The sequence below is a fragment of the Bos grunniens genome, chromosome 8 (assembly GCF_055505025.1).
Source record: "Bos grunniens cultivar Pamir isolate PY7600 chromosome 8, Bosgru_T2T1.0, whole genome shotgun sequence".
NCBI classification, from domain to species: Eukaryota; Metazoa; Chordata; class Mammalia; order Artiodactyla; family Bovidae; genus Bos; species Bos grunniens.
In genome coordinates this window covers 22,065,368-22,093,211 of record NC_141172.1, presented here as the reverse complement: position 1 = coordinate 22,093,211, position 27,844 = coordinate 22,065,368, and the positions used below count along the sequence as shown (strand labels likewise).

General features: G+C 39.7%; 1 protein-coding gene across 5 annotated transcripts in view; it reads left to right on the top strand.

Annotated features, from left to right (window-relative positions):
* FOCAD (focadhesin) overlaps positions 1-27,844 on the top strand; it is a 303,578-nt gene that overhangs the window by 228,427 nt on the left and 47,307 nt on the right. For all 5 annotated transcript variants that reach the window (XM_086414321.1, XM_086414322.1, XM_086414319.1 and 2 more), the window contains 10 exons: positions 126-170; positions 5,073-5,181; positions 8,055-8,171; positions 10,651-10,889; positions 14,632-14,721; positions 21,613-21,760; positions 23,874-23,993; positions 25,769-25,891; positions 26,355-26,432; positions 27,320-27,391. In XM_086414321.1, coding sequence (XP_086270447.1) covers positions 126-170; positions 5,073-5,181; positions 8,055-8,171; positions 10,651-10,889; positions 14,632-14,721; positions 21,613-21,760; positions 23,874-23,993; positions 25,769-25,891; positions 26,355-26,432; positions 27,320-27,391 — 1,141 coding nt within the window. The remainder of the gene's footprint in view (positions 1-125; positions 171-5,072; positions 5,182-8,054; positions 8,172-10,650; positions 10,890-14,631; positions 14,722-21,612; positions 21,761-23,873; positions 23,994-25,768; positions 25,892-26,354; positions 26,433-27,319; positions 27,392-27,844) is intronic.

The window sequence follows — 27,844 nt, the reverse complement described above, 5'->3', positions numbered from 1 at the left end:
CTAAAATTCTACATGGAAATTTTAAGATCTGGAGTCATTGCCAGAGGTTCTTGTTAATTGATGAATAAGCAAAAAGATTGCTTTCTTTTATAAGATCTCAAACCTGTTTTCCAACTGTATTGCAGGGTTCGAGACATGTTGACTGATGAAATCACCAAAGCAGCTGCAAAGTAAGATCCATTTATTCTCTTACCAGAAATTTTCTATAAACATTTTTTCCCCTTACAGGTATGAATAATTTCTCCTTTTCAGGCAGTTCATAAGGATTTTAAAGGACTTTTTAGTTCTTTTATAAAAAATCAGTCGTTGTCCTTTCTCATATGCAGTTAATTCTTACTACATGTCTTTCTGTGAAAATACAGAGAAAGCAGTACAGGCACATAACTTTTACATCAAAGATATGTCCATGTTGTACACTTTACAAAACGCTCTGTGCTATGGCTTAGATTTAAAGGATTGCAGTTTAGTACGGGGGAAGAAGTCTTTGCTAATGTGAGTTATGTCTGTTTTACAAATAGATTAAATCTCAAGTGTGAGCCAGTAAATAATTTAAGGCAGAGCCTTTTATTCTCCTGGTGCTATTGGACCAAGTGTATCTAAATATTGAATTTTTTAATACTAAAAACTAATGTGAAGACTCAGTTAAAAAGGCAGTTTCTATCATATCTTTATGATTCCTTTAACAAAAATAGCTTGAGCATTACTACCTTAAGGCTTTTTATTTATCTGAAGCCACCTCTCACTGAGAAAATTATACCCTAGTGAACTTGCTTGAACAATCTCTTCAAGTCCCTTTGTTAGCATGCTGCCTAATTTTTCCTGGTAGTAAGTTACATGTCAGTTACATACACTTCTTTTCACTATTCTTCTTAGTTGCCATTTCTGTTTGACTTCCTTTCTTCTTATTCACCAAATAATATAGATATACCTTTGACCTAGAGGATTTCATATGTACTGAAAGTCCATATTATCTAGAAATATTTAACTACAGTATAGTTGATCTCTCTCATTTCCCAGAACCTTCTGTAGCTAAATAGGCTTTGCCTAAAAAAAGATAAAACATAATCTACCTTAGAATTCACTTTCCACTGGCAGTTTCTTACACAGATAGTTTGCTGTAAAATCTGATCTCGGTACCTGATCACTATTCAGCCTCATGTCCTCTGAATAAAGGGAAAGAGAAGTGGTAATCCTCCCCTACCCTCAGTTCTGTGGGCAGCCCTGGGAAATACCTGCTGACGTATCTGTTGACAAAATGAAAACTAAAGTACAGAGAGGGTTCCATAGGAACTCATTTGTGTCTGCTTCTGTAGTTTGGTGAATTGCAGACACAGTGGGAGAGCTTTCAGCTTCTTATTGGAGGGGAAGAGGTGCTGGGATGGGGACCGCCTTTAACCTTTACCTTTCATAGTTTATTCTATTGAATAGTCTACTTAGTTCCTGTTAAAAACAATGCCCTGACGTTTGCAACAAAAGCTCAAATGCTGAAGAAACTAGCGTCTTTCTATTAAAACAAACTGTAATTTTGCCTCTGCAGTAGCTTTTGCAGATTCCATTCTAAAATTTTATTTCACCAAGACTTTAATCTTCAAATCTGCAAAGCATCATTTCATGACTAAGTGTGTTCACATTCCCAGTGATATTGAGTACCAATAATTTATGTTCTCATGGTGTTACCTTTTCATCAAACATTTCAAAGTATTTTATAGATCTTTTCTTATTAAAACCATCCTGACAATACTAGGGATTCACAAATGAGCAGGAGATAGTTAAGGTCCAGAGGCTGAGAGATTAATGATAGAGAGGAAGAAAAAAATCACTCTGCTGCCTTCTCTTTACTTTTTCCCACTGGCTTCCTCCAAATATGTGAGGACCCCCTTATCACCTCCTGCCAGTTTAGTCTTCTGTTCCTTGGACTGTGGCTGCCTTAGGTGGTGGTGGTTGTCGTTTTAGTCACTAAGTCATGTCCAACTCTTTTGCATGGACTATAGCCCACCAGGCTCCTCTGTCCATGGGATTTCCCAGGCAAGAATACTTGAGCTGGATACGATTTCCTTCTGCAGGGGATTTTCCCAGCCCAGGAATTGAACCCATGTCTCCTGCATTGGCAGGCAGGCAGATTCTTTACCACTGAGCCACCAGGCTCCTTTGGGCCAATGTAGGGCTTATTTTGTTCTAAGGCATAAATTAAATGTAGGAAGTAAAACACTAGTTACAGGATTAGACTGATGTAAGTTTATTTTTGTTGTTAATAATTAAATAGGTTTGAACCTAAGATAAAAATCCCCAAAGGAGTGGGTCTCTTCACTAATATGTAATGTAATACTTTGTCCCTAAGAAAGCATCAGTGTAGCTCATCCTTCCTTGAGCTTCTTAATTAGGTTAATGGCATCCGTTTCAAAGGACAATTTAATTAAAATGTCAGTGGTGTTGCCTAGATAAATACTGTACTGATGCTGACATGTTATTATGCAAATTAGTCACCGCTACTTGACTGGTTGGGGATAGTTACGGTGATCAACAAGGTGAAGCGTTTTTGCTGAACAAATTCTAGAGTTTCACCTGGCTAGCTCCTCCTTGAATATGTCTCATGAGTATGTATGGAGTGTCTTCTCTCTGTAAGTCACTACGTAAGGCCTGTGGGGAATGTAAAGATGATGAAGAGCTAGTCACCATCCCTTTATGAACATGTAACTTGGCCTAAGCATACCTTGTGTGGCTGGTTTTTTTTTTTCTATTCAAAGATTAATGTACAGATATGCTTTTAGTCTGCATCCAAAGATCTAATTACCAGTGACTTTAAATATATTTTTCTCCATTTTACAAAAACAATACATGCTTTGTAATGTAAAGACCAGTGAAACTTTTCAAATACAACTATTTGGGGCACTGTTTTAAAACTGAGGATAAATTCTCTTTTAGAATTTTAGGGTTAAAAAGACACTTTATGTCATCTTGACAATTTTTTTTTAATATGGACCATTTTTAACGTCTTTATTGAATTTGTTACAATATTGCTTGTTTTATATTTTGGTTTTTGGTACACAATAGCTCCCCAACCAGGGATCAAATCTGAACCCCTTGCTTTGGAAGACGAAGTCTTAACCACCGCACTGCCAGGGAAGGTCCAGACCAATATTCTTGATTTAGAAGATTTGTTATGCAATTTCTGGTGACCATCTAAGAATTTCTTCAGGGTGATACATTCACTGAGAATTTAAAACTTTTTTTAAAATCTAACTTCAGGGATTCATGATCATTTTTGCAGAACAGACTTCAAGATATTCTCAGCTAAAGGAAAGAGAGAATATTAGAAATAAAAGATTTAATTTTGATTTTAACTGGTTGTCTGGCTAGGGCACCTGGGAATGCCCATATCTTGCCTTACTTACTGGTATTTTATTATTAACTATAGGAGTTGCCAGTAATCCTCCTTGAAAAACTCCTTCAACCTCAAGTCTTCCTTTCTGTTCTTTCCCCCTGCCCCATCCCACAATATAAATGTTGTCTTATCAAACATATGACAGGCCTCTTAGAGAAATGATTGGAGAAGGAGTAAACAAAATGACGCAGAGTACAAAGCCTTACTGAGTTTAATCAACCCTAGAGCGGGAGCGGGAGAAAGAAGGAAGGATTGGATGAATTGATAGATGGAAGAACTTGATAACGACGAGTCCCGAATTCCATTCTTACCAAATGGAAACCAAAATGCAAGAACACAAGTTTATACCAACCTGTTAATGCCCACTAACTCACATGTTTGGTCACGACTGTGGCCTAGGGCTGGATGTACTAGACTTGCCTGGGGAGCAGATCTGGAGATCCACGCATCAGTTCTCTTCCTGCACCAGGGTAAGCAGGGAGTCATTCTCAGATGTACGCATTGGTTCAAGTTCAGGTCCAAGGTCCAGGTTCAGAGAAACATTCTCTGTATTTATAGGAACCCGGCTTCTCTGGTAGCTCAGATGGTAAAGAATCTGCCTGCAATGCAGGAGACCCCAGTTCCATCCCTGGGTTGAGAAGATCCCCTGGAGAAGGGAATGGCTGTCTACCCCAGTGTTCTTGCTTACTGAATCCCATGGGCAAATCATGGGATCACAAACTGTCAAACACAACTGAGCGACTAGCACTACACACAATCCTAGGACTAATTGAGAACTGAAGTATCTGGTGGTAAGGGTACCTGTTGCCTGAGTTCTGTTATGATGGAGTCGGCAGGCCAAGAGCGTGTCATCAGTGACCCCTTGGGGACTTTATTCGGTACGAGGACTTTGGAATTATGGAATAATATTAAATGTACATTTTCAAGTAGTAAGTATATTTAAGAGATTCAGTTTTCTTGATACCAAATTCAGAAGTCAAACTGAAGATTTATTGCCAATATTAGAAAACTACCATTTGGATGATATAAGAAGACATCTCTCAATCCAAATTGCCTGAGAACAAGCCTTTTTTGGATCTTCTCTAGGGGCTCTGAATCATGTTACAGAATGACTCGAAGGTTGCTGGCTTCGGCATATTAAGAGAGAGAAGGAGAAAATGATAACGATGGACGAGAAAGCCGCCAGTGGGTCGAGTTGCTAGTGAAGGGTGCCTTGTGAAGCAATTCACTAGAAGTTGGTTCCACATACCAGTGCTTTAGAAAAGCCAGGGACCAATTCCATTCTGTTGGGCTTATTCACATAACTGTCCTTGGCTGGGTTTCTAAAATAAATCCGTACATGTATATTGACTGAAGATGATGCTGAAGAAGATGGCTTGGGAAATGTAAGGTCAAATGATGAAATAAAAAATTTTAGGGAGAAGGAGCTTAGATATCTGAGCTGGGATTTTTTTTAGGTTCCCCAAAGCATAATGACCATACATTTATAAGAAGAGTTAAAAATTAACACTAGCATCAGAAGAAGGACAGAAGCTTCTAACTCCAGGGAACAAACAGACCTGCATTTCCAAGGCTCTGTGAAGGGGTGGAAGTGCTTTTTGACCTCATCTGCCCTCCCTATAATAGCGCCTTCTCTTCTCCTGGTTAATGCCCCCAAATCCTCTCTTGGGATCTTTTTCTTTTTAAACAGAGACAGCCCGGTGGTCAAAGGCAACGCGCTGTTAGCCTTAAGCAGCCTCGCTGTCGTCGTTTCCAAACATGAAGTCAGCCTCTGCTCAGACTCTGACGGAGTCCTGGAGGTGAGTTAAGGGTGATTAGAACCAACTGGCTTTGGTTGTGTAACGTGTGAAAAGTGAGACTTTTCCGTAAGCCTGGCCCTGAATTTAGGAGATTACCGTCATGGGCTGTGCTACCCGATGCGCCTTTATACCAGAAGCCTTGGTGTCCTCTAAAACTCTTTTCTTCGCTGCTTTTCTGTTTTGCTTTCTCCATCACAGTTAAGTGGTCATTTCCATTTGAAGGTGCCAATTTTATGCAACAGGGGTTGTCTTTCTGTGATTACATCATGGTAACCAATCTTAGGAGGTTAACTAGGCCTACTGAAAGTGAACAGTGCTGTCAAAAAATGATAAATAAGCAGTGTTTACTGACTGCAAAAAATCGCACTTTGCATTTTAATTGTAGATGTCAATGAGAAAGTGCCTATTCATTTTTGCAAGGCATTTATTTCTTAATTAAACATGTAGCAAGCTGGCCAGTGTTCATTTTCAATGTACTTTTTCAGATAATTCATATCTGTCAAAATAAAAAAGCTTGGATTCATTCTCCTTTTAAGCCCCATTATCTGGTAGCTATCATTATCTGGAGACAATATAGTCAAGTGGTTGAAAAACATAGTCTTTGGCATAGGAGTAGAGCTAGTAAACACAGGTATTAGGATTTAAATCCTATTGTTGTCTCCTCACCTTTCAGAGCCTATTTGCCATCTGTAAGATGGGGATAATAGTACTTACCAGACAGGATTATTGTTAGGATTAGATGAAGTTATATATGTAAGGTACAATGGCTGGTAAATACTCAGCAATAGTAACTGTTATCAAGAGCATCAGTATATACTTCACCACTTCTTGTTGCAAAAAAAATGAGCTTTTTTTCAATGCTTTTCAGTCTATCTCTGTCCCCGCAGAGTGCCTTTTGGACCGCTTATATTCTTTTTTCATGGTATGGTTTTTTGATTCCTTTTTTTGGTGGGTTCTTTGGGCGCAAGAAACCAACTCTTAATTTAAATTAAAAATGGAGCTAGAAGAAAAAGGAATCTGGACATGCACAGAATTGAAGGCAAAGCTTAAAAACCAAGTTGGGAGAAGAACAGGGGTCCAGGCACAGGTACTGATGAACCATCTCTGCAGACTACTCCTATTGGGATGGATCAGCTCTAGTCACTTACTGTCTTTGCATCGCTCCCTTAAAATTTGGAATCCCATGAGTCCCAGTCCTACACTTTCGGCAGGGTAGGATGAGTCGCTTGATTGAGCATTTAACCAGGCTTCAAATTCTGAAGGAGGGAATTCCCCACAGGGTGCTCTTACCAGTAAACAATAATGCTGTTTGGCAAAATCTCTTCATGTATATTACACGTGGAGAAGAGATGAAGACCAAGGGACTATTGCATGAAGGACAAAAATGTAGCTAGTTACCATATGGTAATTTAAGGCCAGAATCTTATTTTAATAATGAGGAAGATGAAAATCTTTTAGACAGGAAATGTTTCGTATCCTTGAAAAAGGTATGGAATACTTGAGCAGAAGCAACATGCTAGGTAGATCTACAGCCTAAAAAGTAAGCATGCCTTCCTAGGACTCCTTTATTTTGGTGTTATTTATGTAGGACTACCAGTGGTGCAGGATGTTTGCCTCAGTAGTAACTGGAGATCTAGCTCAGAGTTTGAGCTCTAGGCTCTCCTCTTCTCTATTCCCTGAATCTGTGTCCTGTCCACAAAGCACATAGTCCACAAAACATTGAGAAGCCACCCAAGCCAAAGACAGGGCTTTTCTTTTACTCTTGATGACCTCGCCTTTGACTTTTACTCAGCATGAAGGCAATGGCACCCCACTCCAGTACTCTTGCCTGGAAAATCCCATGGACGGAGGAGCCTGGCAGGCTGCAGTTCATGGGGTCGCTAAGAGTCGCATACGACTAAGCGACTTCACTTTCACTTTTCACTTTCATGCTTTGGAGAAGGAAATGGCACCCCACTCCAGTGTTCTTGCCTGGAGAATCCCAGGGACGGGGGAGCCTGGTAGGCTGCCGTCTCTGGGGTTGCACAGAGTCGAACACGACTGAAGCGACTTAGCAGCAGCAGCAGCAGCAGCATGAACTCAAGACCTCATTATTTGACTAAAGTTGAAATTTTCAAACTTCATTCAAATCTGCATTTGAGCAACAACTGAAGATCTTAAGAAGCAGATCTTCTTTGATTCAAGGAATTAATTCCAAGGATTCTTAACACTATTTCAACTTTTACAGTACCACCTGGGTGTTACCGTGTGAATTAATGAATGTTTTTTGACATCTGTTGTCATGAATGATTTTTAAAACCAAGTTCTCTTTTTATTGAGTTGGGTTTTGTTGTTGTTGTGTTTGTTTTTTCTTCTCTTTCCTCTTCTTTTCCAAACTGAAGATCATCTATGTTTTCATATCTACTTGACTAGGCAGTTGTTGTGATGATGTGTGAATGGTAAGTACAGTGATAATAAGCAGCAAAGCTGGAAGTGGTCAAAACATTTTGTTGGCTGCTTTATTGAAATGACAAGTCAGAAAGGGAAGGTTTGATTTGCCTTCCCTGCACATCTCTCCCTTTAAACTTCCATATTATCCTCACTGAACACAGGAGCCCTGTAAGGAACTCTCAGATGGTTCTGTTCTGCTGCCCCCATCCTCTCACCTCTGCTAAGTTTTGTCTGAAAGCTAAACTTTATTTACGTGGGAGTGCAGGGGAGGATATGTATTTGTCAAATACCTGTCTACTTCGTGCGGTCCTGGCAGATGAAGTTTAGTTTTTAATAGCTCTTCATTCTTTTATACAGAAGGAGGTCGTACCCGGGATCTAGAAACAATGGTTAGGTTTTTTCTTTTTTTCCCATTATCATTTCATGTTTTCCTTCATCTGCAGGTTCAGCCTCACTTCCTGTCAGTGAAAGATTGGGTTTCCATGATATTTGATACCCTTCTGGTCATCGTTGATAGCCACTACCAACCCAGAGGACACTTTTTCTCCTCATTTTATCATGTAAGTTTGAGAAACAAAAAATAATTTAGAAACTCAAGAGTTGATTCTAGGATCAATTGTTCACATAAAATCTATGATATAATGTAAATCTTGGCCTTAGCTATACATTAGATATGTTTCAACCTTGACTGTACATTACAGTCACCTGAGGAACTTTAAATATATATATATATGTGTGTGAGATATTGATGTGTAGGCCTCACTTCTGATTTAAATGCTTTGGAATGTGTCCTGGGTATCAACATTTTGGAAGCTTTCTAAGTTATTTTAATGTATAATCAGAGGCAAGTGTTGAAGAAAAGTAAACATTGGCTGAATACGTAGGATCCTAAGTTTCTTGTCACAGCTTTTTTCATTTCAGGATATGTGACCACAGGAAGTTCAGTTCATTGGTCTGGCCCTTTGTATCCTTATTTATAAATTGAAATTATTGAACAGTATTATCTGCAGTGATTGTAGCCCCAACTTCATCTCTTATTAGTTTTGTGACCGTTGACCTGACAGCTACTTATCATCTGATTTTTCCCTTCCTGTAAAGTAAAGGTAAAAATGAGCACTTTGCCAACTTTATAAAAGATTGTGAGGATCCAGTTATATAATTTATGGGAAAATGGAAAGGCAAAATGCTCTATAAATACCAAGTAATGTTGTTGGTCATATAAAAGCACCTGTTACTTAGTCATTCTCTTTCTTCACGCTTATATGCTAAGATTTGAAGCAAATTGCAGCCACACTTTGTTGGTTAGGTTTTGTTTTCCCTTAACTGGCTGTCGTGCATGCTGTATTTCTGTATCTGCATGGAATTATTTCGGTTCTACCTTATCACTATCCATTGCTTAGGGAACTATAGGGATCATGGGACAATCAGCTGAGTAGCAGAGAATTATAGCTGATTTGAATGAAAATATAGCGCAGGTCCTGAACTGTTGCTAAGATTATGAATTTAGCCTGAAACTTCATCGCCTCAGGTCTTCTTTCTACAACATTTGTGTGCCCCTGTGTGTGCTTCTGCCCCGGACCTGGTGTGTACCCATCTAGGGCTGAGGGTCAGGAACCAGCTTTTTGACTAGAGAACAAAAAAAATTACTTACTAGATAACATATAATTATATTGGAAAATAGATTTTGCTCGAAGAAGTACTTTCTCTATGATAATCTGTTTTCTGTCAGAAGTGTTCTTATTTCTTTAACGATGGATGAAAAACTTGTTAGCTTATATGGAGGTCTTTGCAGTAGCTATATGCTTCAGATATGCAGCAGGACAGGATATCTATTAGATTTCTAATAGTGCCGCTTAGTTCTTACAAACCAGTAAAAATAATGTCTTTACTAGGCAGCTCCAGGTTGCCTCTTACCTTTATAAGTCTTGCGTTATTATACTTTTTCAAACCGCTATTTCAAAAGCCACTTCCTTTATTTCCTTTGTCCTAGCAGCTGGGTCATTTTAAGTAGCATTGTCATTATAATGGCGCTGTATTAACTTAAAGAATCCCTTAGCACATGTTTGCTTTTTATCCTTAAAGGACTAAAGCTTAGAGAGCAAATGAGGATAGAATTAAAAACATTTTTTAATGTGTTTTGACTGCAAGGGACAACACGGCCTTTATTGTGCGTCTGCAAATTTGAAGTGGGTAATGCTCAGGAATGATCAACGGGCTTTCTTCCTCACTTGAGACATATTGATAAATGTATATAATGTCTGGTGGAACTCTCTAACGCAGGATTCTTGTACAAGCTGTTCAGATTCAGCTGCCCTGTCATTTTATTAGGGCTGTTATTCATTTCTTTTCCCATAATTACATATAGGAAAGGAGCATTATAGTGCTCTCCATTTCATTTTGAATAGCTGGTTATTGCTTTGTAACCAGAGGCTTTTAGGATTTCAACTTCCTTTTTAATTAAAAGGAATTAACCCCCTGTAGGAAATAATCCATCTACTGGGAAACGTTCCCACCAAAATTTTTGGGAGATCCGCCAATAGCTCCCTGTGCTATACTTACACTTATCCTTCTGTAACTAAACTTGAACTGCCCCCACCCTAACCCCTTTTCTCTCTCCCAGAAAACTCCTGGCTTCCTGGACATGTACAATGTGACTCGGTGGTTTCTCCAAGCTTGGATAGCTTCACTTGGAGCTTTTTCATTATATACACATGTGGGCTTTCAAAACACCAGAACTGTTTCAGGCTTTATAGTGAGGGAATGCACACCCATTAAAAAGAGACACTGTTTTTGTTTTTTCAAATTTAAAAGGATATTATTAGTTAACCAATGGCTTAGCAGCAAATTGTTTTCCTAAGAGTAAAAAGGTAACTTGTAGATAAACACGGAAATATATTTGTTTCTTTAATAATTTTTTTGGGGTGGCGAGGGTGGGTTTAACAGAAGCTTGTATTGTGTCGTGCTTTCGTGATAGGTGTGCTTCCTTCATGTTTTAAACAAAAGGCCAACCCCTTGCTTTCTTTCTCTGGCATGTCCTAGAAATCCTATTCCGGTGAAAACACGGCCAGTGCCATTGCCCGTTCCGCGGCCGCCACGGCTTTGTCTCTCCTTGTGCCAATTTTCATTATCTCTTGCAAAGAGAAGGTTGAGGAAATCCTGAACATGCTGACTGCCAGGTTACCTGGGAAACCAAGGGCTGACGAGTCTCAAGCCGTGCAAATCCACATGGGCCTCGCACTGGGGATGTTTCTCTCTCGCCTGTGTGAGGAGAAACTCAGGTACAGTTTATTAAAATATTCCTCTTTTTCCTCTTTGTGACTTAGGTGATTGATTTCTCTCTCTCTCTCTCTCTGTCTCTCTCTCACACACACACACTCACTCAAATCATATCTGAGCTATTTGTGGTGCTAAACTTTTCAGTTTGAGCAGGTTGATCCTTTTTTCTCTTTTATGAATGAATTTGTCTCTCTCAAATACCATCACAGAGATATTCATATGTTTCAAGGGTTGCTTTTTTTTTTAAGTGATTGAGTACTTGAAAATCATTTCACATTTAGATGAAAGCCCTGTGTAATAGACATGAGGAAAGTCTAATCATATGGTGCTATAAATTTTAAAAAGCATCTTTTCCTTCTGGTTTATAAGGGTGAAAATAACTGCTCATTCATTGATATCACTATAAAATGGGAGGAAAGATTGGGGTAGCCCTGTGCCTGAGGGTGCGGGCATTGCTGAATCACCTGAGAACTGCATGTACTGGTCTTAAGTATTGCTTTTATCCTGTGCCCTGGCTACATTTTAGTAATCCTTAAAGAGTCTTAATCTGTGCATATTATACTGGGTGCTTTATTCAGTTTGATTGCTCATTTGCAGACTGCTAGCTTTACTCTTGAATGAAGCTAATAGAATATCAAAGACCCAGGTAGAAAATTCCACTAGTGAAAAAGTTTCCTTGTGCACGAATCGACTTTAGTTTTGGTGTTCATTATATTTATTCTTTATTTTATAACTGATCTTAGAATTTTTATATCCAGATTGATGGTAGTGTGGTACAACATGAATATTTGAAGATCATGAATCTTTAGATGTCACTGATTTGGAATTTCAGCCCCATTTTCCTCCATTGGAAATAGTAGGGCCGGTGGGGAGAGGCATTCTATTCTGATGTTAGCAGTCCTGATGCTTCCCTAGCTGGCAGAAACCATCTGTCCAAAGGCAGGAAATGGTGTTGATGTGGGTAAATTGGATGACATTATGCTATATTTGGGAGAAGGCAATGACAACCCACTCCAGTACTCTTGCCTGGAAAATCCCATGGACAGAGGAGCCTGGTAGGCTGCAGTCCATGGGGTCACTAAGAGTCAGACACGACTGAGTGACTTCACTTTCACTTTTCACTTTCATGCATTGGAGAGGGAAATGGCAACCCACTCCAGTGTTCTTGCCTGGAGAATCCCAGGGACAGAGGGCTGCCGTCTGTGGAGTCGCACAGAGTCAGAAACGACTGAAGTGACTTAGCAGCATGCTATATTTAGATTTCTGTTTGAAACCAGTGGTTAAGTTTACATTTGTTAATTCCCATAATTTTGTGCAAACTCAGTATGTGAAACCTTTATGAGAACTGCTGTGGATCTAGGGAAATACTATATTTCAGATGATCATTTTCAGCCCTTGGAAACATCTATGGAATATTTGGGAAGATAGGCTTAGTCTTTGTGATCATAAATGAAACGTTGCCAGAATATTCATTTTGTTCTCTTCACCAGTATTAGTATACACAGGCCTGGTTCTGGACACAAACAAGAAGCTGCCCTTTGCATAGGAATGGACTGTTACTTATCTTGTGTGTGAGTGGTAGAACACAAAGTATTTTTAAAGATTTAAAACTTGAAAGTGACTCCCCCCTCCCCGCTTTGCTTCTGTGTTACAAATGGCAGTCTCTTCACCATCTGTGTTCATGTTCTTCCTTCAGTATCTTTTCAAGCTACATGTTTTACAACTAAAAATGAGCCATGGCAGTTTTTAATTCCAGACAACTCATTTCATCCTGTCCTGGCTCTCGCTCTCTTCTTTTTAGTTTAGGAGGAGATGCTGCTGGTTTTAGGGTTTGACAGACTTGCATATTGTGGTAAATTTAATTTTACTACATGGAGAAACCTACAGTGATTCTCCTAAAGCATCCTTCCCTGGTTCTTAAGTTGCCTTCCACCCCTGTCTGCTGACTTGACCGCATCTGCAGGAAACCCTGGGGAAGAACAGCCGAAAGCTCTTCCTCTGGCAGAGTGCCCACGGTGTAACTGCAGATTTTACCTTTGCCATAATGATCCTGCATTGATAACATTCTCCTTCTGGTTGGTGTTTTAGTACTGCAGACATTAATGTAATTATTCATGGTTCCCACCTTACTATTTCACAATGGTGGTGGTTTTAGTTGCTAAGTCATGTCCAGCTCTTGTGACCACCTGGACTAGCCCACCAGGCTCCTCTGTTCGTGGGATTTCCAAGGCAAGAATACTGGAGGGGGTTGCCATGTCCTTTTCTAGGGGATCTTCCTGACTCAGGGATTGAAACTGGGTCTCCCACATCTCAGGTGGTCTCCTGCATTGCAGGTGGCTTCTTTACCAACTGAGCCCCCAGGGAAGCCCCTATTTCATAGAAGTAGGAAATGAATTAGGGAGGTCCTAATTTCATAGAACAGGGGAATCTGAAATATTTGTCTTTTGGTACTAATAAATATTTTATTAGATAATGACAGTCTTTACCAGGTAATGACATTTTTGGAGAAAATTTCTATTTTTCCAAAACTAAAGTGTTTTGGGGGCTACTAACTCTGAATAATCAATGACATCAAATAAGTGGCCCAAAATGGCCCTTTGTGACAACAGGATCAGGACAATATCTTGGTCTCAAAAATGAAAAGTCACTTTGTGTAAAAGAATTTTGACATTCAAACCATTTTTTTTTCTTGCTAAGGCTTATGAAAAATCTCCTGAATTTCAATTCCAGTCTAGAATTTATTCAGAAAAGCATATTATTCCAAAGCTTGCTTCTGTCGTAACTCCCAGAGGATTCTATTAATAGTTCAGCCTCTTTAGCATTTGTTTAGGATATTTAAGTATACTTTGCTCCAGAGAACATCTATAAGACTTACTTAGTTAAAACTATTAAAATTGTGTGTGCTTGTGTGCGTGTTTTCTCATCACAAAATGTAATCCTTCACCCCAGGCAAAACCTCTATAGTCTTGGTTGGAGAGGATATTACTTAAAGTGCTCTCTGGCTGGCTGGCATTCCTGGAACTGCATTCCACTCAGCATGATCCAAGACTGCAGCCAGAGAGCTGAAATGCAGAGACCCCTTGATAATAAAGTGTCGGTGATGAAGCCCACAACTCTGCCTGAAAGAACAGACAGAGCTACCTTTTAAGTTTTGTTTTACCCTAGAAGTCATAGTTCTCACTAAGTTCTCATAGTTACAAAATCCACATCAATTGCTTTATAAAGGCAGAAAAATAAAGGGCCAGGTTTTTTCCACATCTTTAAAAAAAAGAAAATAGAACTGAAAAACCTTCATATTTGACACATAAAATCAGAAGTGCCAGATGGATCTGGAATGAGCATTGATGGCATCAGCTGAGCAGGTTAGTTCATCCTCTGAGGAAAGTCACCTTAGCGTTTCTAGAAATATTCTTTTTGGAATTCTGAGCTCTTGTTTTTCAGTGATTTAAAATTTGAATGAGCTGAGAAAATTCAAAACACAGGTTTGCAAGTAATGACAATGTTTCAGAAACCTAACTATTGAATGAATTCTTTGACTCAGTTTAACTATTGAATGAATTCTTTGACTCAGTTTCTCTGTCTGCAGGATATGTGTGCATCATCGGTATTGTTGTTTGCTACTTTCATGTTTTTTTAATGAAATGATTATCAGTAATATACTAAGAGCAAAATATTGCGTAGTAAATATGTTGGAGAGTTGCATGATTTTCAATAACTCATTTTTCGCTCTTGGTCTTCACCCAGTGATATATCTAGCCAGCAGATGAACCTTCTTCTGATGAAGTCTTTGGATGCCCTGGAAAACTGCTGCTTTGACCCTAGTCTTGAATACAAGTATGTTGATTCCATTCCCTCTCTGATGCTCAGAGATTGGATCTTTCTTTGCTATAAAATGTTTCATTCTATGGTGAAATATTTGTAGGACCCAGTCCTGAATTCCTTTACTCAGAATAATAATTTTTAAAAATCTGTAATTAAAGCTTATTTGTTCTGAAAACCATGTTTCAGAAAATAGACAACTTGGACAATAGACAATTGTTACCATACAGAGCAACAGATGTCATTTTGTGGCTGTCGTTAAGTTTCCAATACCTTAGATTCTGTCTTGTACTTATCATATGAGACATCTGTCTGGGGATGTGTATGTATGATAACCTTTTTAAAGACCTGTTGAAAATATTCTTTGAATTTGATTTGACTAAGAGAGGCTTTGACTCATAATTTAGATTTCCTTATGAAATCGTGTCAGAGGCATCAAAATGGAAACAAACAGAGGTTACACCAGGCGTTCCCACCCTCCTCACTATTAATAGATCCCTTCCCCAAAAGAAGCTTTGTGCATTTTAAAGATTTTCTCTATTAAACTAATATCTTAAAATTTATTTCCTCATTCCAGTTATAAAAAACAAAAACAAAAGAGAATAATCAGAAAAGAACCTCAAAAAATGGTGTTAAACATACTGGTTTAGTGAGACATTGAATGCTTTGTCTCATCCATGTGGTTTGTGTGGGAAGATAAACACAGTTTTATTATGCCCTCTGAAATACTGCACCAGTGAGAACCTGCACTGGACCTTTTTGGACCTTCTTATGTTTTGGAAGCTTGTGTTTAGATCTTCTGGGGTTGAAGTTAATAGGAAACTCAACAGATTATAAGCATCTATTATAATCTAGTATAACTTCCAATCTATTAATTCATGTCCTTCATACTATCATGGGTACTGTTCAAATATGAATTACATCAGTGTTTACCAAAATTATCAGTGTTTAAATGTCTGGCCTTTAGGAATTGATGATCTAAAGTGACCTCCATACCATCTCACCTGTTAAGTTCAGACTTACAAGAGCGTAATGGTAGAAGTACTGAACGTATCACATATTTCATCACGTGTAAGTGAAGTCAGATCTTCACGGGAAGCCCGAGTTCGATCCCTGGGTCGGGAAGATCCCCTGGAGAAGGAAATGGCAACCCACTCCAGTACTCTTGCCTGGAGGATCCCATGGAGGGAGGAGCCTGGTAGGCTACAGTCCATGGGGTCGCAAAGAGTCGGACACAACTGAGCAACTTCACTCTCTCACTCACAAATATGAGATCTTTCACATGCAAGCTAAGGTTGAATAAGAACCCCTGATATGCACCTGCTTTATCACCCTTTAAAGTTGAATACTTCAGAGATGAGATGACATGTTAAGAGTATGGTTGTGAGTATGGGCAAAGAAAGAGTTTGGAGGCATAATTGAAGTCTCAAATTTTAGAGAATGATTAATGGAAGGGCTAGGGTCCTTAACTGTTTTGGGGGCTGATGAAGATTTTTGAGCCTAATTCACATGTTGGTGTTGTTGCCTTTTACAACCAAGGAGTAAGAAAAATTTCTCTCCCTTCCCCTCCCCACTTCCTTCTTTCTCCTGCCTGGCCCCAAACGTGTTCAACATATCTGTAGCTCTGGGTGTTTAAAGCTGGGGGGTGGGGAATGTGATTAGCCTGCTGTAAACTTTCAGGTAGTTGGAACAATCAGGAGTGACTCTCGTATATTGTCTCCACTAGTTTATAGGAATGTTGTTTGAGTATAGGGAGGACCATGGAGATAACTGAATTAGCCAAAGTAGGGATATTTATACATTGAAAACCTTCATATGTCTAAGCATATTTAACTTTAGTAATTAAAATTACTATATTATAAAAATTTTAAATTTTTATAATATAGTAATAAGATTCTTATTTCTTCATTCTTACCTCCTTTCTTTATTCTTGAAAGTGTTAGTTGCTCAGTCATGTCCAACTCTATGGAACCCCATGGACTGTAGCCCACCAGGCTCTTCTGTCCATGGGAATTCCCCAGGCAAGAATATTGGAGTGGGTTGCCATTTCCTACTCCAGGGGATTTTCCAGGGATCGAACCCACGTCTCCTGCATTGGCAGGCAGATTGTTTACCACTCAGCTGCATGGGAAGCCCTGATTATACCCTAAATACTGATACTAAAGCAGGAGTCATCATCACTTCGGTTTACAGATAAAGAATGAGTCTCAAATAGGACACTGGTTCGAGGTCACACCCCTCAGTGGCAGAATCAGGAGAAAAACCCAGGTTGTCAGACTTTTCTTTCTCTTGCTTAGCACAGCATGGAGAATACATTTCAGTAGAAAGAAAAAAAAAAATTGATACAAAAAGCAATTTGATACTTGACAGTGTGGTGTTGATTTCCGCCGCCCGCCCCCCCCCATTGTGCAGATATTGCTCACCATTAAAAGCAAAACAGAAATTCTAACTTGACACAGACCTGAATGCTTGGCTCATGGCACAAAATATTCCCCCATCCAGTGAGGTTACAGGAGTCTGGTCCTCCCTCACCTGAAATACTGGAAGTATTACCTGGAGGCAGTTAATAGATCTAGGAGCATGCTGCCTCAAGTGATAGAATTCACCCAAAGCAAATTCACCACCACCTTGGATTTTATGGACCTGTCCCTGCTGAGAGAACGCAGCACCTGGTATTTGGGGTCCTATCACTTACATTTTGCTGCCATCTAGTGGTATTTATTGGACATTGCAGTCCTCCCAGCCCTAACAAGTCATGTTATCCATCGATGACCTGAGCATTGGTTAATTACTATTGAGCTTTTACAAATATAACATTTGAATAGCACTTTGTAAAGGGCAAAGCGCTATACAAATGTTAACTTATATTAGAACTAATTATTAGATGGCCTACTACTTAATCTGCAGAATAACCTACAATAAACTAGGGAATTAAAGATTCATCTCTGGTTAATTTTAGAAAAATATATCATGTCTCAGTTGATATAGCAACATACATGTCAGAATTGCATAGATCTTAAGACTCAGAATTTCTTTTTGCCAGTGATATATTAATACTCTTGGATAAGAGATTCAAATAAGTAATGACATTATGGGGCATACCATTTTAAAATTCAAATTCTCTTCATCATTTGTTAGTATTCTTATAAGGGATTTATGTTAGCAAGTCTAAAACCTCAAATTTGTATCTAACATAATTTATTTCATCTGTTTAAGACACCATCTACACAACTCCTTTTTGTTTTCAATAGACAGAAAGATGTGAGAGCTACCTCTGCCCAAGTTAATCTCAGTTTAGAGCTGGTAGAGCAGTGAACTTAGAATGAGGCAAATGTGTAGAAATGCTAAACTAAGCACCTAGGAGAATCTTTAAGACTTAGGACAATCAGTTCAGTCACTCAGTCATGTCCGACTCTTTGCAGTCCCATAGACAGCAGCACACCAGCCTTCCCTGTCCGTCACCAACTCCCAAAGCTTGCTCAAACTCATATCCATCAAATCAGTGATGCCATCCAACCATCTCATCCTCAGTCATCCCCTTCTCCTGTCTTTAATCTTTCCCAGCATCAGAGTCTTTTCCAAGGAGTCAGCTCTTCGCATCAGGTGGCCAAAGTATTGGAGTTTCAGCTTCAGTATCAGTCCTTCCAATGAATATTCAGGACTAATTTCCTTTAGGATGGACTGGTTGGATCTCCTTGCAGTCCAAGGGACTCTCAAGAGTCTTCTCCAACACCACAGTTCAAAAGCATCAATTCTTTGGCGTTCAGCTTTCTTTATAGTCCAGCTCTCACATCCATACATGACTACTGGAAAAACCATAACCGTGACTGGACGGACCTTTATTGGCACCTAGGAAAATCTTTGTGGGCACCTAGGAGAACTAGGCACCTTTGTCGGCACCTAGGAGAACTAAAGACCTAGGAGAATCTTTAAGACTTAGGACAAAAGATACATTAAAATACAGAAGATTCAGAAATCAAAAGGAAACATCAGGAATGAAGCTTTAGGACTTCCTTCTTGGTGTATGCTGGAGCAAATTAGAGTAGATGGAAACAGTTCAGAAGGTCAATAGATGCGTACAATCTAACATATTTATATTGGCACCCATATATGGTCAGCTAAAAACCATTATACCAATGGATGATAACCTTGTCCAAAAATAATTCTGCTGTGATAATTTTTAGATAAATGTGAACTAAAAACCGGGATGTCTTTCTCTTGACCTTTGTGCCCATGGCAAAAGAGGAGGGGGATAGAGATTTTTGTGTGCCCAGAAAAGCAAGGCTTAGGTACCTGCCTATTATTTGAAAAGGATGAACCCCAGTAGTTAAGGGAGCTTTAAGAAGCATCTTTTTCCCTCATGAACCTGACACCTCTTTCCTAAGTTAGTCTGGAAAAAAATAGAAATCAGGTTTTCTTGATTGAATCTTGGATGCTATATTTGGTGAATTTTGCCTCCACTCATCAATTTTGCCTCCAACTGAACATGAGAATCAAATCTGGGGGTTTTTTGGGAGGAGGTAGGATTTTTTTTTCCTTGATAAATGTTCTCTCAGCTTTATTTTCTCTTGAAACTCTGCATCTGGTCGGTTCTTTAACATTCAGTAAATGTTGGTTGAATGCCTGTCCCTGTCAAGCAGGGTGCTAGGTGCCACAAATATTGAGGAAAAAAACAGAAAAGGTACCCACCCTCATGGAGGGTGGTGAAGAATGTGGACACTAATTAAATCAACTCCCAGATAATCTTCATCAGAATTTATCATTAAAATTGTCTGAAGTGAATTAGTACAGGGTATTAGCAAAAGTAGCAGTTACTTAATCAAACAAGGAGAAGTTAAATTTTAAAGTACTAATCACATTTGCCTAACTATATCTTTGGTTTAATTTCCGGTTTTTATATTCATCAATATAGAAAGATGGCCAAAAAACTTTACGGTAGAGTATAAATGAAAACAAAGACTTTAAATCCATTCGAATCAACAGCAGCCTTTCCTCTTTCAGAAATGTGATTTGTCTCTAAAGCACATAGTGTTCAGATGTTAGATGTTGATTTCACTGGTTAAAATATGCATTATGCTAGTTGAGCTTGCTGTTAAGTTCATGTAAGCCAAAACAGCAGTCCTGTCTGACTTGGAGTGTTGCTGAAGTAACTGCTTGATACAAGATTTTCTAATGCCAGATTTTTGTGCAATAGAACCTGGGAAAACACACCTGAGACATGTTGCCTTCGCAGAGGCATTCCATCCTGGCATCACGCAGGATGCCTAGAGGGGCTGGGTTCAGACTGGGAAGACTAAGAAATCTCGTCTTCTGTCTGTGCTCTTCTGGAAACTCTCTGCCTGACCTTGAGCAAATCCTGTAGCCCCTCCATCCTTCTGGGCATCTCTTGTCAGAGGTGGGAGCTCCGTTGTCACAGAGGTGTCAGGGGAAGTAACTATCATGTTTGAGAAACGTGTGAGGGTCTAGATGCCAGCCAAAGATGCTATGTAAGAGTAAAATGACATAACACGTAACATACGGGCACTGAAATATGTTCCTGGAGAGACGCCCTGGAATGTCTTCTTAAGCAGCAGGTAGCAGGAAGCGAGGCAAGCCAAACCAGAGTAAGGATGATTTCTGAAGAACTCAGCATTTCCTCAACTTGAAAAACAACAGCGATGATAGAAGAACTTTTTCAAAAGAGTAAAAATTACCCTCAAGCCGCATTATCTTATCGTACTGACCAGAGGCTTTCTGGGAGAACAATTCTTTTCTTTAAATGGATGTGTATTCTTTCAGGGGAATGGGGGCACAAAGCTCAGGATTCCAATTGAATTGTCACATGGGGTAACTTTTGACAAGCCTGTCATTTGTCCATTTTCTCTCCTGACCCGGTGGTACTTGGAGGGATCAGAGGGGAGAAGAGGATTAATGTCATTGTGCGCAGACAAATACACAGTTTCTTTGAGACAGAAATTCCACTTGTTGAAGTTGACTAGGAAACATGAAGCTCTTAGCAGTACCTCGTAACCATGCCTTGCATTTGTTCCCCACCCTGTTATTAGTCAGATGTCCTCAGATCATACCCTGAAATTTAGGCTTTTCTCTCCTTATGCAGTTAATCAGAGTGCTCTCATCATAAGTGGGGAGGGGACCACAGCGTTTCTCTAAATGCAGAGATAGAACTGGTTTGACTCATTTTTGTACCTCCTTCTCATATAGAGTTTGTCAAACTGTTTCGTTTTTTAAAAATTATTTTGTTTCAGCTGAAGGATAATTACTGTACAAACTATCTCTTTTTAAAAATGGTTTATTTATTTTGGGGGCTACTCTCTAGTTGGGATACACAGGCTTCTCACGGAGGGGGCTTCTCTTGTTGCAGAGCACAGCTCTAGGATTCATGGGCTCCGGTAGTTGTAGTATGTGGGCTCAGTTGTTCCAAGGCATGTGGAATCCTCCTGAACCAGGACTCAACCCGTGTCCCGTACTCTGCCAGGCAGATTCCTACCCACTGCACCCCCAGGGAGGAACCTGTCAAACTATTTCATGTATTTATTTGATGTATTTATCTATTTTCTCCATTGGGTACACAGCACTGGCATGAGCCATAGACACCTGTTTGGATGGTGGGTATCCTGGCGAAGGAAATAGCAACCTGCTCCAGTATTCTTATCTGGAGAATCCCCATCCACAGAGGAGCCTGGTGGGCTATAGTCCATGGGGTCGCAAAGAGTGGGGACACGACTGAGTGACTAAACAACAACAATCCTTGTGGGGGGCTTATAGGGTGTGCATGTATACCAATCTGCAGTTAAAATCCAGCCAGCTCACCTTGGGTTGTAGAGCACTGGTGACTCCCGTGATAAGTGAAGAGCGAGGGCATGGATTTCTTGTAGTTTTCACTCCTCATCTTTTTTGGCACCCAAGCACGGGCTGTATACTGGGAGTTGGACTCGTCCTATCCCTCATGAGTCACAGCGGTCAGACAGAGTCCCGAGTTCATGTGGCAGCCTCGCTTCGGAAGCTCTCCGCATACCTGGATGACAGCAGGAGCCAGAGCAGAACCTTCCAGGAGGTAGGGGACCAAGGTTCCACTTCCCTTCCCTCTGCGGGCTTTTGTCTTCCTCTCGCTGCTTATTTTCTGCTTCCCCTGTTTTGGTGACTCTGAAACTAAATCCTTCCTCAATTTCAACGGGGCTAAGGAGAAAATCTGAATGGCAAACAACCTATATATTAGATCATAAGGATTTCAAATAGTGCAGCTGTTTAAATCAACTTAGACTTACATGTGGCATATAAGATAAGAGCCCTGAGTGAATACAGAACCCTAGCTCAGCATCACGAGAAGGCAGTTTCTAAGAAAGCTGCGATTTCTGGAGGAAGGTTAAATGTAGATTTTTAGAATTAGGATCAAGCCAAATATAACTTTAAGAAATGGCCAGGGATAAGCTTAAGAAGTTACAGATCCAAAAGGCATTTGATTTCTTTTTCTTTTTTTTTCATGTCAGCCAGCGTGAAAAATTATTGAGGAAATTCCCTTTGCCACACTTAATGAAAAGATTTTTCTGTGATGGCGCCAAAAATATGCAGAATCGGGATCCTGGGCCCCCGTCTGTGTGTGGACCGTGTCCACCAGGTCGTCTGAGGCCTGTGTGTCTGTGAGCCCAGGTGAAGCCTCGTCGCCAGGCTCTTCTCTCTGGGAGGTGCCTGGGCCGACCTCTTGGCCTGGCCAGATTCTCCCTCTCATTAGAGCAGATCCTATTTCTCCCAGCCTGCCCACAATCTATTGATGAGTGCATAATGGCTGCTGTGTTTCCCGGCTCGGCTCCTCTGCTTTCAGCAATAGGCCTTGTTGAATCGGTGGATTTCTTTGGTGCACAGGGTCTTGAAGTTTTGTTCTAAGACATGCACCGCATTTCCATGTTTAAAGTGGTGCAGAGCATGATTGGAAACTATGTGTTTTTTTAAGCTGAAGGAGAAAATGTCATAAGCAAGGAGCAATGCGATTAATAAAGGAAAACAAGGTTTTCATAAATTGAAGCATCTGTCTGTCCTGATGTTTTGATTTAGAAGGCCTCAAGCAAGCAGTTTTGGTTTTTCCTCTCCTCTGATTTTTGTTATCCAATTTCTACCTTAGAAACTGCCTTTCTTTTTTTCATGCTGTATCAACCAGTATGAGGAGTTGAACATTTCTACTTTGTCTTAACAGCATCTTTGTGAGGGAGGGATTCATCATGAAAATGCCAAGGCAGAGAGGGATGCGTCACCTTGATTTGGGAAAAAGGAAGCTCAAACTGATGGAGTGACTTGCTTAAAGTTACTTAGCCAGTCAGTGGTCAATTTTAGATATACACTTAAATATTCTGTTTCTACTCCCAGCATTTTTTAAAAGATTATAATATGTTCGCTTATTTATTCATTTGCATATTAAATCACACCAGTGCTCTGAAGTAAATAGTATTATCCCTATTTTACACAATTATCTGACTCTGAAACCTACCTTCCTCGTTTACCATGCTCCACTGCTTCTACTAGGGAATCTTAATGTAGCAGCGTTTTACTTCTTTGAATTTCCTCTCTTGTTTGACCTTGGATCAGAGTCCATTGCCGTTAGCAGCATCCACTGGTGATGAAACTCTACTTCTACTGTTGAAGGAACTTTTTGATTTAGTCTAAAGACCCAGGTTTGAATCTCACTTCTGTCACTTGCTAGCTATGTGTAGTTGAGCCTCAAAACTTTTATCCAGAAAGTAATAACCCCTATCTCATAATATTGTTATGAAATATAAAAGTTGGGGTTTCCCTGTGGCTCAGCAGGAAAGAACCCACCTGCCAATGCAGGAGACGCAGGTTTGATTTCTGTGTTGGAAAGACCCCCTGGAGGATGTACTAGCAACCCACTCCAGTGTTCTTGCCTGGGAAATTTCATGGACAGAGAAGCCTGGTGGGCTACAGTCCATGGGATTGCAGAGTCAGACACAACTGAGTGACTAAACAACAGCAGCAACAATAATATAACAACAGCAACAAATAAGTTAGGTGGCAGCACAGTGCCCAGTCTGTAGTGGGCATACTCGAATCCAATCCTTGTCCTAGGAGTAAGTGTGAGAAAGTATTCGTGTTGACTAAACCGTGTTCTTTCATTTCCCCGCATGAAGCCCCGTGTTTCTGCTGTCTTTTCTCCTCAGGTCCTTGCCTATACCCTCAGCTGTGTATGTACATCTGCATTCAGTGCCGGCATCATTGAGGCAGTGGAGGCTGAAGATATCATGAACAAGCTTCGACTGTTAGTGGACAACAGCCAACAGGTGGAATTTCTGGTTATTTCTATGTGGGTTTCAGGCTGCTTTGAAGTCCTAGTTCTTATTTACTCTGATTTCGACTTTTTAATGAAGTATTTTTTTGTGCCCAGAAATGAGAAACGTCTAATTCTTATCCACAGCTTTAGCCAGTATCTACAGACATCTTTTTCTCTCTTTATCCCCTATAGACACTTTTTTCTTTTTTGGTATGAGTATGAACGTCTTTTTGCTCTCTCCAATTATTGCTCTGTATAAAATCTTAAAGCACATGGCTAGGGAATAGAAGAGTTATTTAAGGCTAGAGACAAAAATTCATAAAGATAAAAATACATAGAATAATCTAATCAAGTAAAACCTCCACAAATTCGAAGCAGAGAATCTCTGCTCATGACTAAATATATAGGAAAATTTAGATTACTGCAATGTAAATGAAATTCCCCTTAAAATGTTCCCTCTGAAATATTAGTCAGCCTTCAAAAAGAAGAAAATTTTGACATAGGCTATGACGTGGATAACCTGGAGGGCATTATGTTGAGTGAAACAGGCCCATAGCAAAAAGACAAGTATTGCATGTTTCTGCTGATATGAAGTACTCAGAGCAATCAGAAGTGTAGAGATGAAAAGCAGAATGATGGTTGCCAGAGGCTGAGGCAGGAGCGATAGGGAATTAAAGTTTAATCGGTATAGAACTTCAGTGTTGCAAAATGAAAAAGGTTCTAAAGATGATTGGGAGTGATGGTCACACAGCTTTGTGAATGTACTTCATACCATTAACTGTTCACTTAAAATGGTTCAGTTCAGTTCAGTTCAGTGGCTCAGTCATGTCTGACTCTTTGTGACCCCATGAATCGCAGCATGCCAGGCCTCCCTGTCCATCACCAACTCCCGGAGTTCACTCAGACTCACGTCCATCGAGTCAGTGATGCCATCCAGCCATCTCATCCTCTGTCGTCCCCTTCTCCTCCTGCCCCCAATCCCTCCCAGCATCAGAGTCCTTTCCAATGAGTCAACTCTTCGCATGAGGTAGCCAAAGTACTGGAGTTTCAGCTTCAGCATCATTCAAATTTTATGTTACGTGCATTTTGCCATAATTTTTTAAAGTTGGAGGGGGAAAAATGCTCCTTCTGATTATGCATGCTCTAGAATTTCCGTGTTTGTACTTTGTTTGCTTGGTTGTTTATTTTTTAGATTTCTCCAAAGTCTTAATATTGGCCATTGTGGGTTATTACAGGATTCAGCCCAGATGTTAAGCCTATGTTGTATTTTACTGTTATTATTTTATGGTTATAGGCCTATTGGCTTACATTCAGAATAGATTTTGCCTTGTAAATCAACTATACTTCAATACAAAAATAAAGTTAATGTAAATAGCAGGAAAAAAGAATAGATCTTGTAAACACCAAAATGTAGAACTTTCATATGCTGTGCTCATTGCAGGGCTTTTTCTCCTCTTGTTTGGAGGTTGACTGGGCTTGTGAGTCACGTTGATATTTTCACTCTAACCCTCTTCTTAGAATTGGGATTGTTTGACCCAAGTCAATCACTAGTGCAGTGTTCTTTTCCTGATATATACCACTCACTGAAACTGAATTCCTTACAATTAGGCTGCAATTTCTATTGCAAACTGGTCTAGGTTTTTTAAATCTCTGATGTACAGATGGCAACAGAACGTGTCTGTAGGAAAGGAGCCCCTCAAAGTGCTTGTTTTGCTGTATATGAACATTCTTGATCTGTGCCAGTCTTCTTTTCTCTCACCTCTTTTTAAAATTTATTTCTAACAGACTTCAGGTTTTGCCCTGGCATTAGGAAACATAATTCACGGCTTGTCTGTGTGTGGGCATGGAAAAGCTGAAGACTTGGGCAACAGATTGCTTCCGGCCTGGATCAAAACTGTCCTAACAGAGGTAGAAGGCACCTCCTGCATGTTATTTTATATTTTTATAAAGGAAAAAGAGCCACTTTATTGGACCATTTATAGGTGCTGCCATAAAAGCTTAACCATTAAAAAAAAAAGGCAGTATCAAATGAGACAATGTACTTTTAATGCCTTATAAATGATACATCCTATTAACCATTGTAGTTGTTTTTCTTTTTTTTTTTAACTGGCTATTTTGTTAGTGTTTTAATTTTATAACAGCACTGTGGTTTTGAAAACTAAAAAATAACAAGAAGCCACCTGGGATCTAACAACTTTAACTTGTTTACTTTATTCAAGTCTGTTGCCTTCCTCAGTTCAGTGATACAGGTTGTGTTGACCCTACAAATTTTGTACCATTTTGACCATTTGTTTCTCTGTGGTATAATTCTTATCAAATTCAAACCCAAGGATTGTTCCCCTCTTGACATTTTCTGATGCTTTGTTTTCAGGGCGCTCCCACAATGCTTTGCTTGGCAGCTCTTCACGGCATGGTGGCCTTGGTAGGCTCCGAAGGGGATGTAATGCAGGTAAAAAAAAAATGGGGTGACACCTAAATGTGTGCATAGTCACAGCAAGGAGAGAATACCCAGTATCTCATCATGCTAAGGAAGACCGATATATGCTCATGGTAGTGGTTACACTGGGCTCTCTGTGTCTTTATATATCTCTTGGCCAAGAATTCTTTTTGTACAGATTTGTTCCTTGTTTTATTTGGATTGTAGGAATTAAACCTAGTCAACGTATATACTTTCCATAAAGTTCTCTGCCTGAGGAAAGCAATTGGATCCTAAGAAATTTCAAAAATTTGAAATAGGAAGCTCCACTTTGCATCTGTAATGTTTAAATATGTATCTGTGTAATTATGCTTTCTATAAGCTTCAAAAGTTTCTAAAAACTTTAAAAGCTTTTCTACTGTAGACTTGAAAGAAAGTGAACGTGTTAATCTCTCAGTAATGTCTGACTCTTTGCGACCCCATGAACTATAGCCCTCCAGGCTCCTCTGTCCATGGAATTCTCCAGGCAAGAGTACTGGAGTGGGTTGCCATTCCCTTCTCCAGGGGATCTTCCCGACCCAGGCAGTGAACTCGAGTGTCCTGCATTGCAGGCAGATTCTTTACGTTCTGAACCACCAGGGAAGCCCATATGGATGTATAAATTTACAAGTAATTCTAAGGCATTCCTTTGTTCATACAGTAAAGGTTTATTAAGTGACTGCTACTTGCCACACTGAACTGGCCCTGGGATATCAGTAATTTAATAAAACATGGATCTTGCCCTCAAGGAGCTCATGGTTTTTGTTTTTGAAATATAAGGACATATGATGAGTTATTCCATAGCTTAGATGTTGACAACTGATACAGTGGGAGTATCATTATCTCCTTTTTTGAATGGTTATTTCTCCTTTTTCTTTCAGCTGAAGTCAGAAGCCATCCAGTCCTCTCAGTCTCAAGGCAGACTTAATGAAGTCATTAGAACTTTAACTCAGGTGAGAAGAAGAATTTCAAATCCTTAAGTGGGAAAACAGATATTCCCCTTTGCTGTCTTTTTCTCTCTCATGATACAAACTGTCTTACATAGAAAATGGGGAAATCTCTGGTTATTCATGGTGAGTTCCAGGGGCAGTGGAGAACCGCTTAGGGCCCTGTATTTGCTGACCAACATGCACCACCTCTGGAAAAAAAAGAAAGCTTGAATTATTGAGTTAACTTAAGTTGCTTTGGTTTCTCTTAAAAATTTAAACCTGACCCTGTAAAGAATGTCAGGCCCTCCAGACAAGGAAAAATAGAAGACAGCCAAAGGGCAGGGCAGATAGCTAAGCTGAATGGTCAAGAGGCGCTAGTTCAGATGTCACTAAAAGTATTTGGGTGAATTATTGTCAGAGTTATTCTTGGCTAAAGAATAAAAATGTCCATCTGCTTAGAAATGATTTTATATTTTC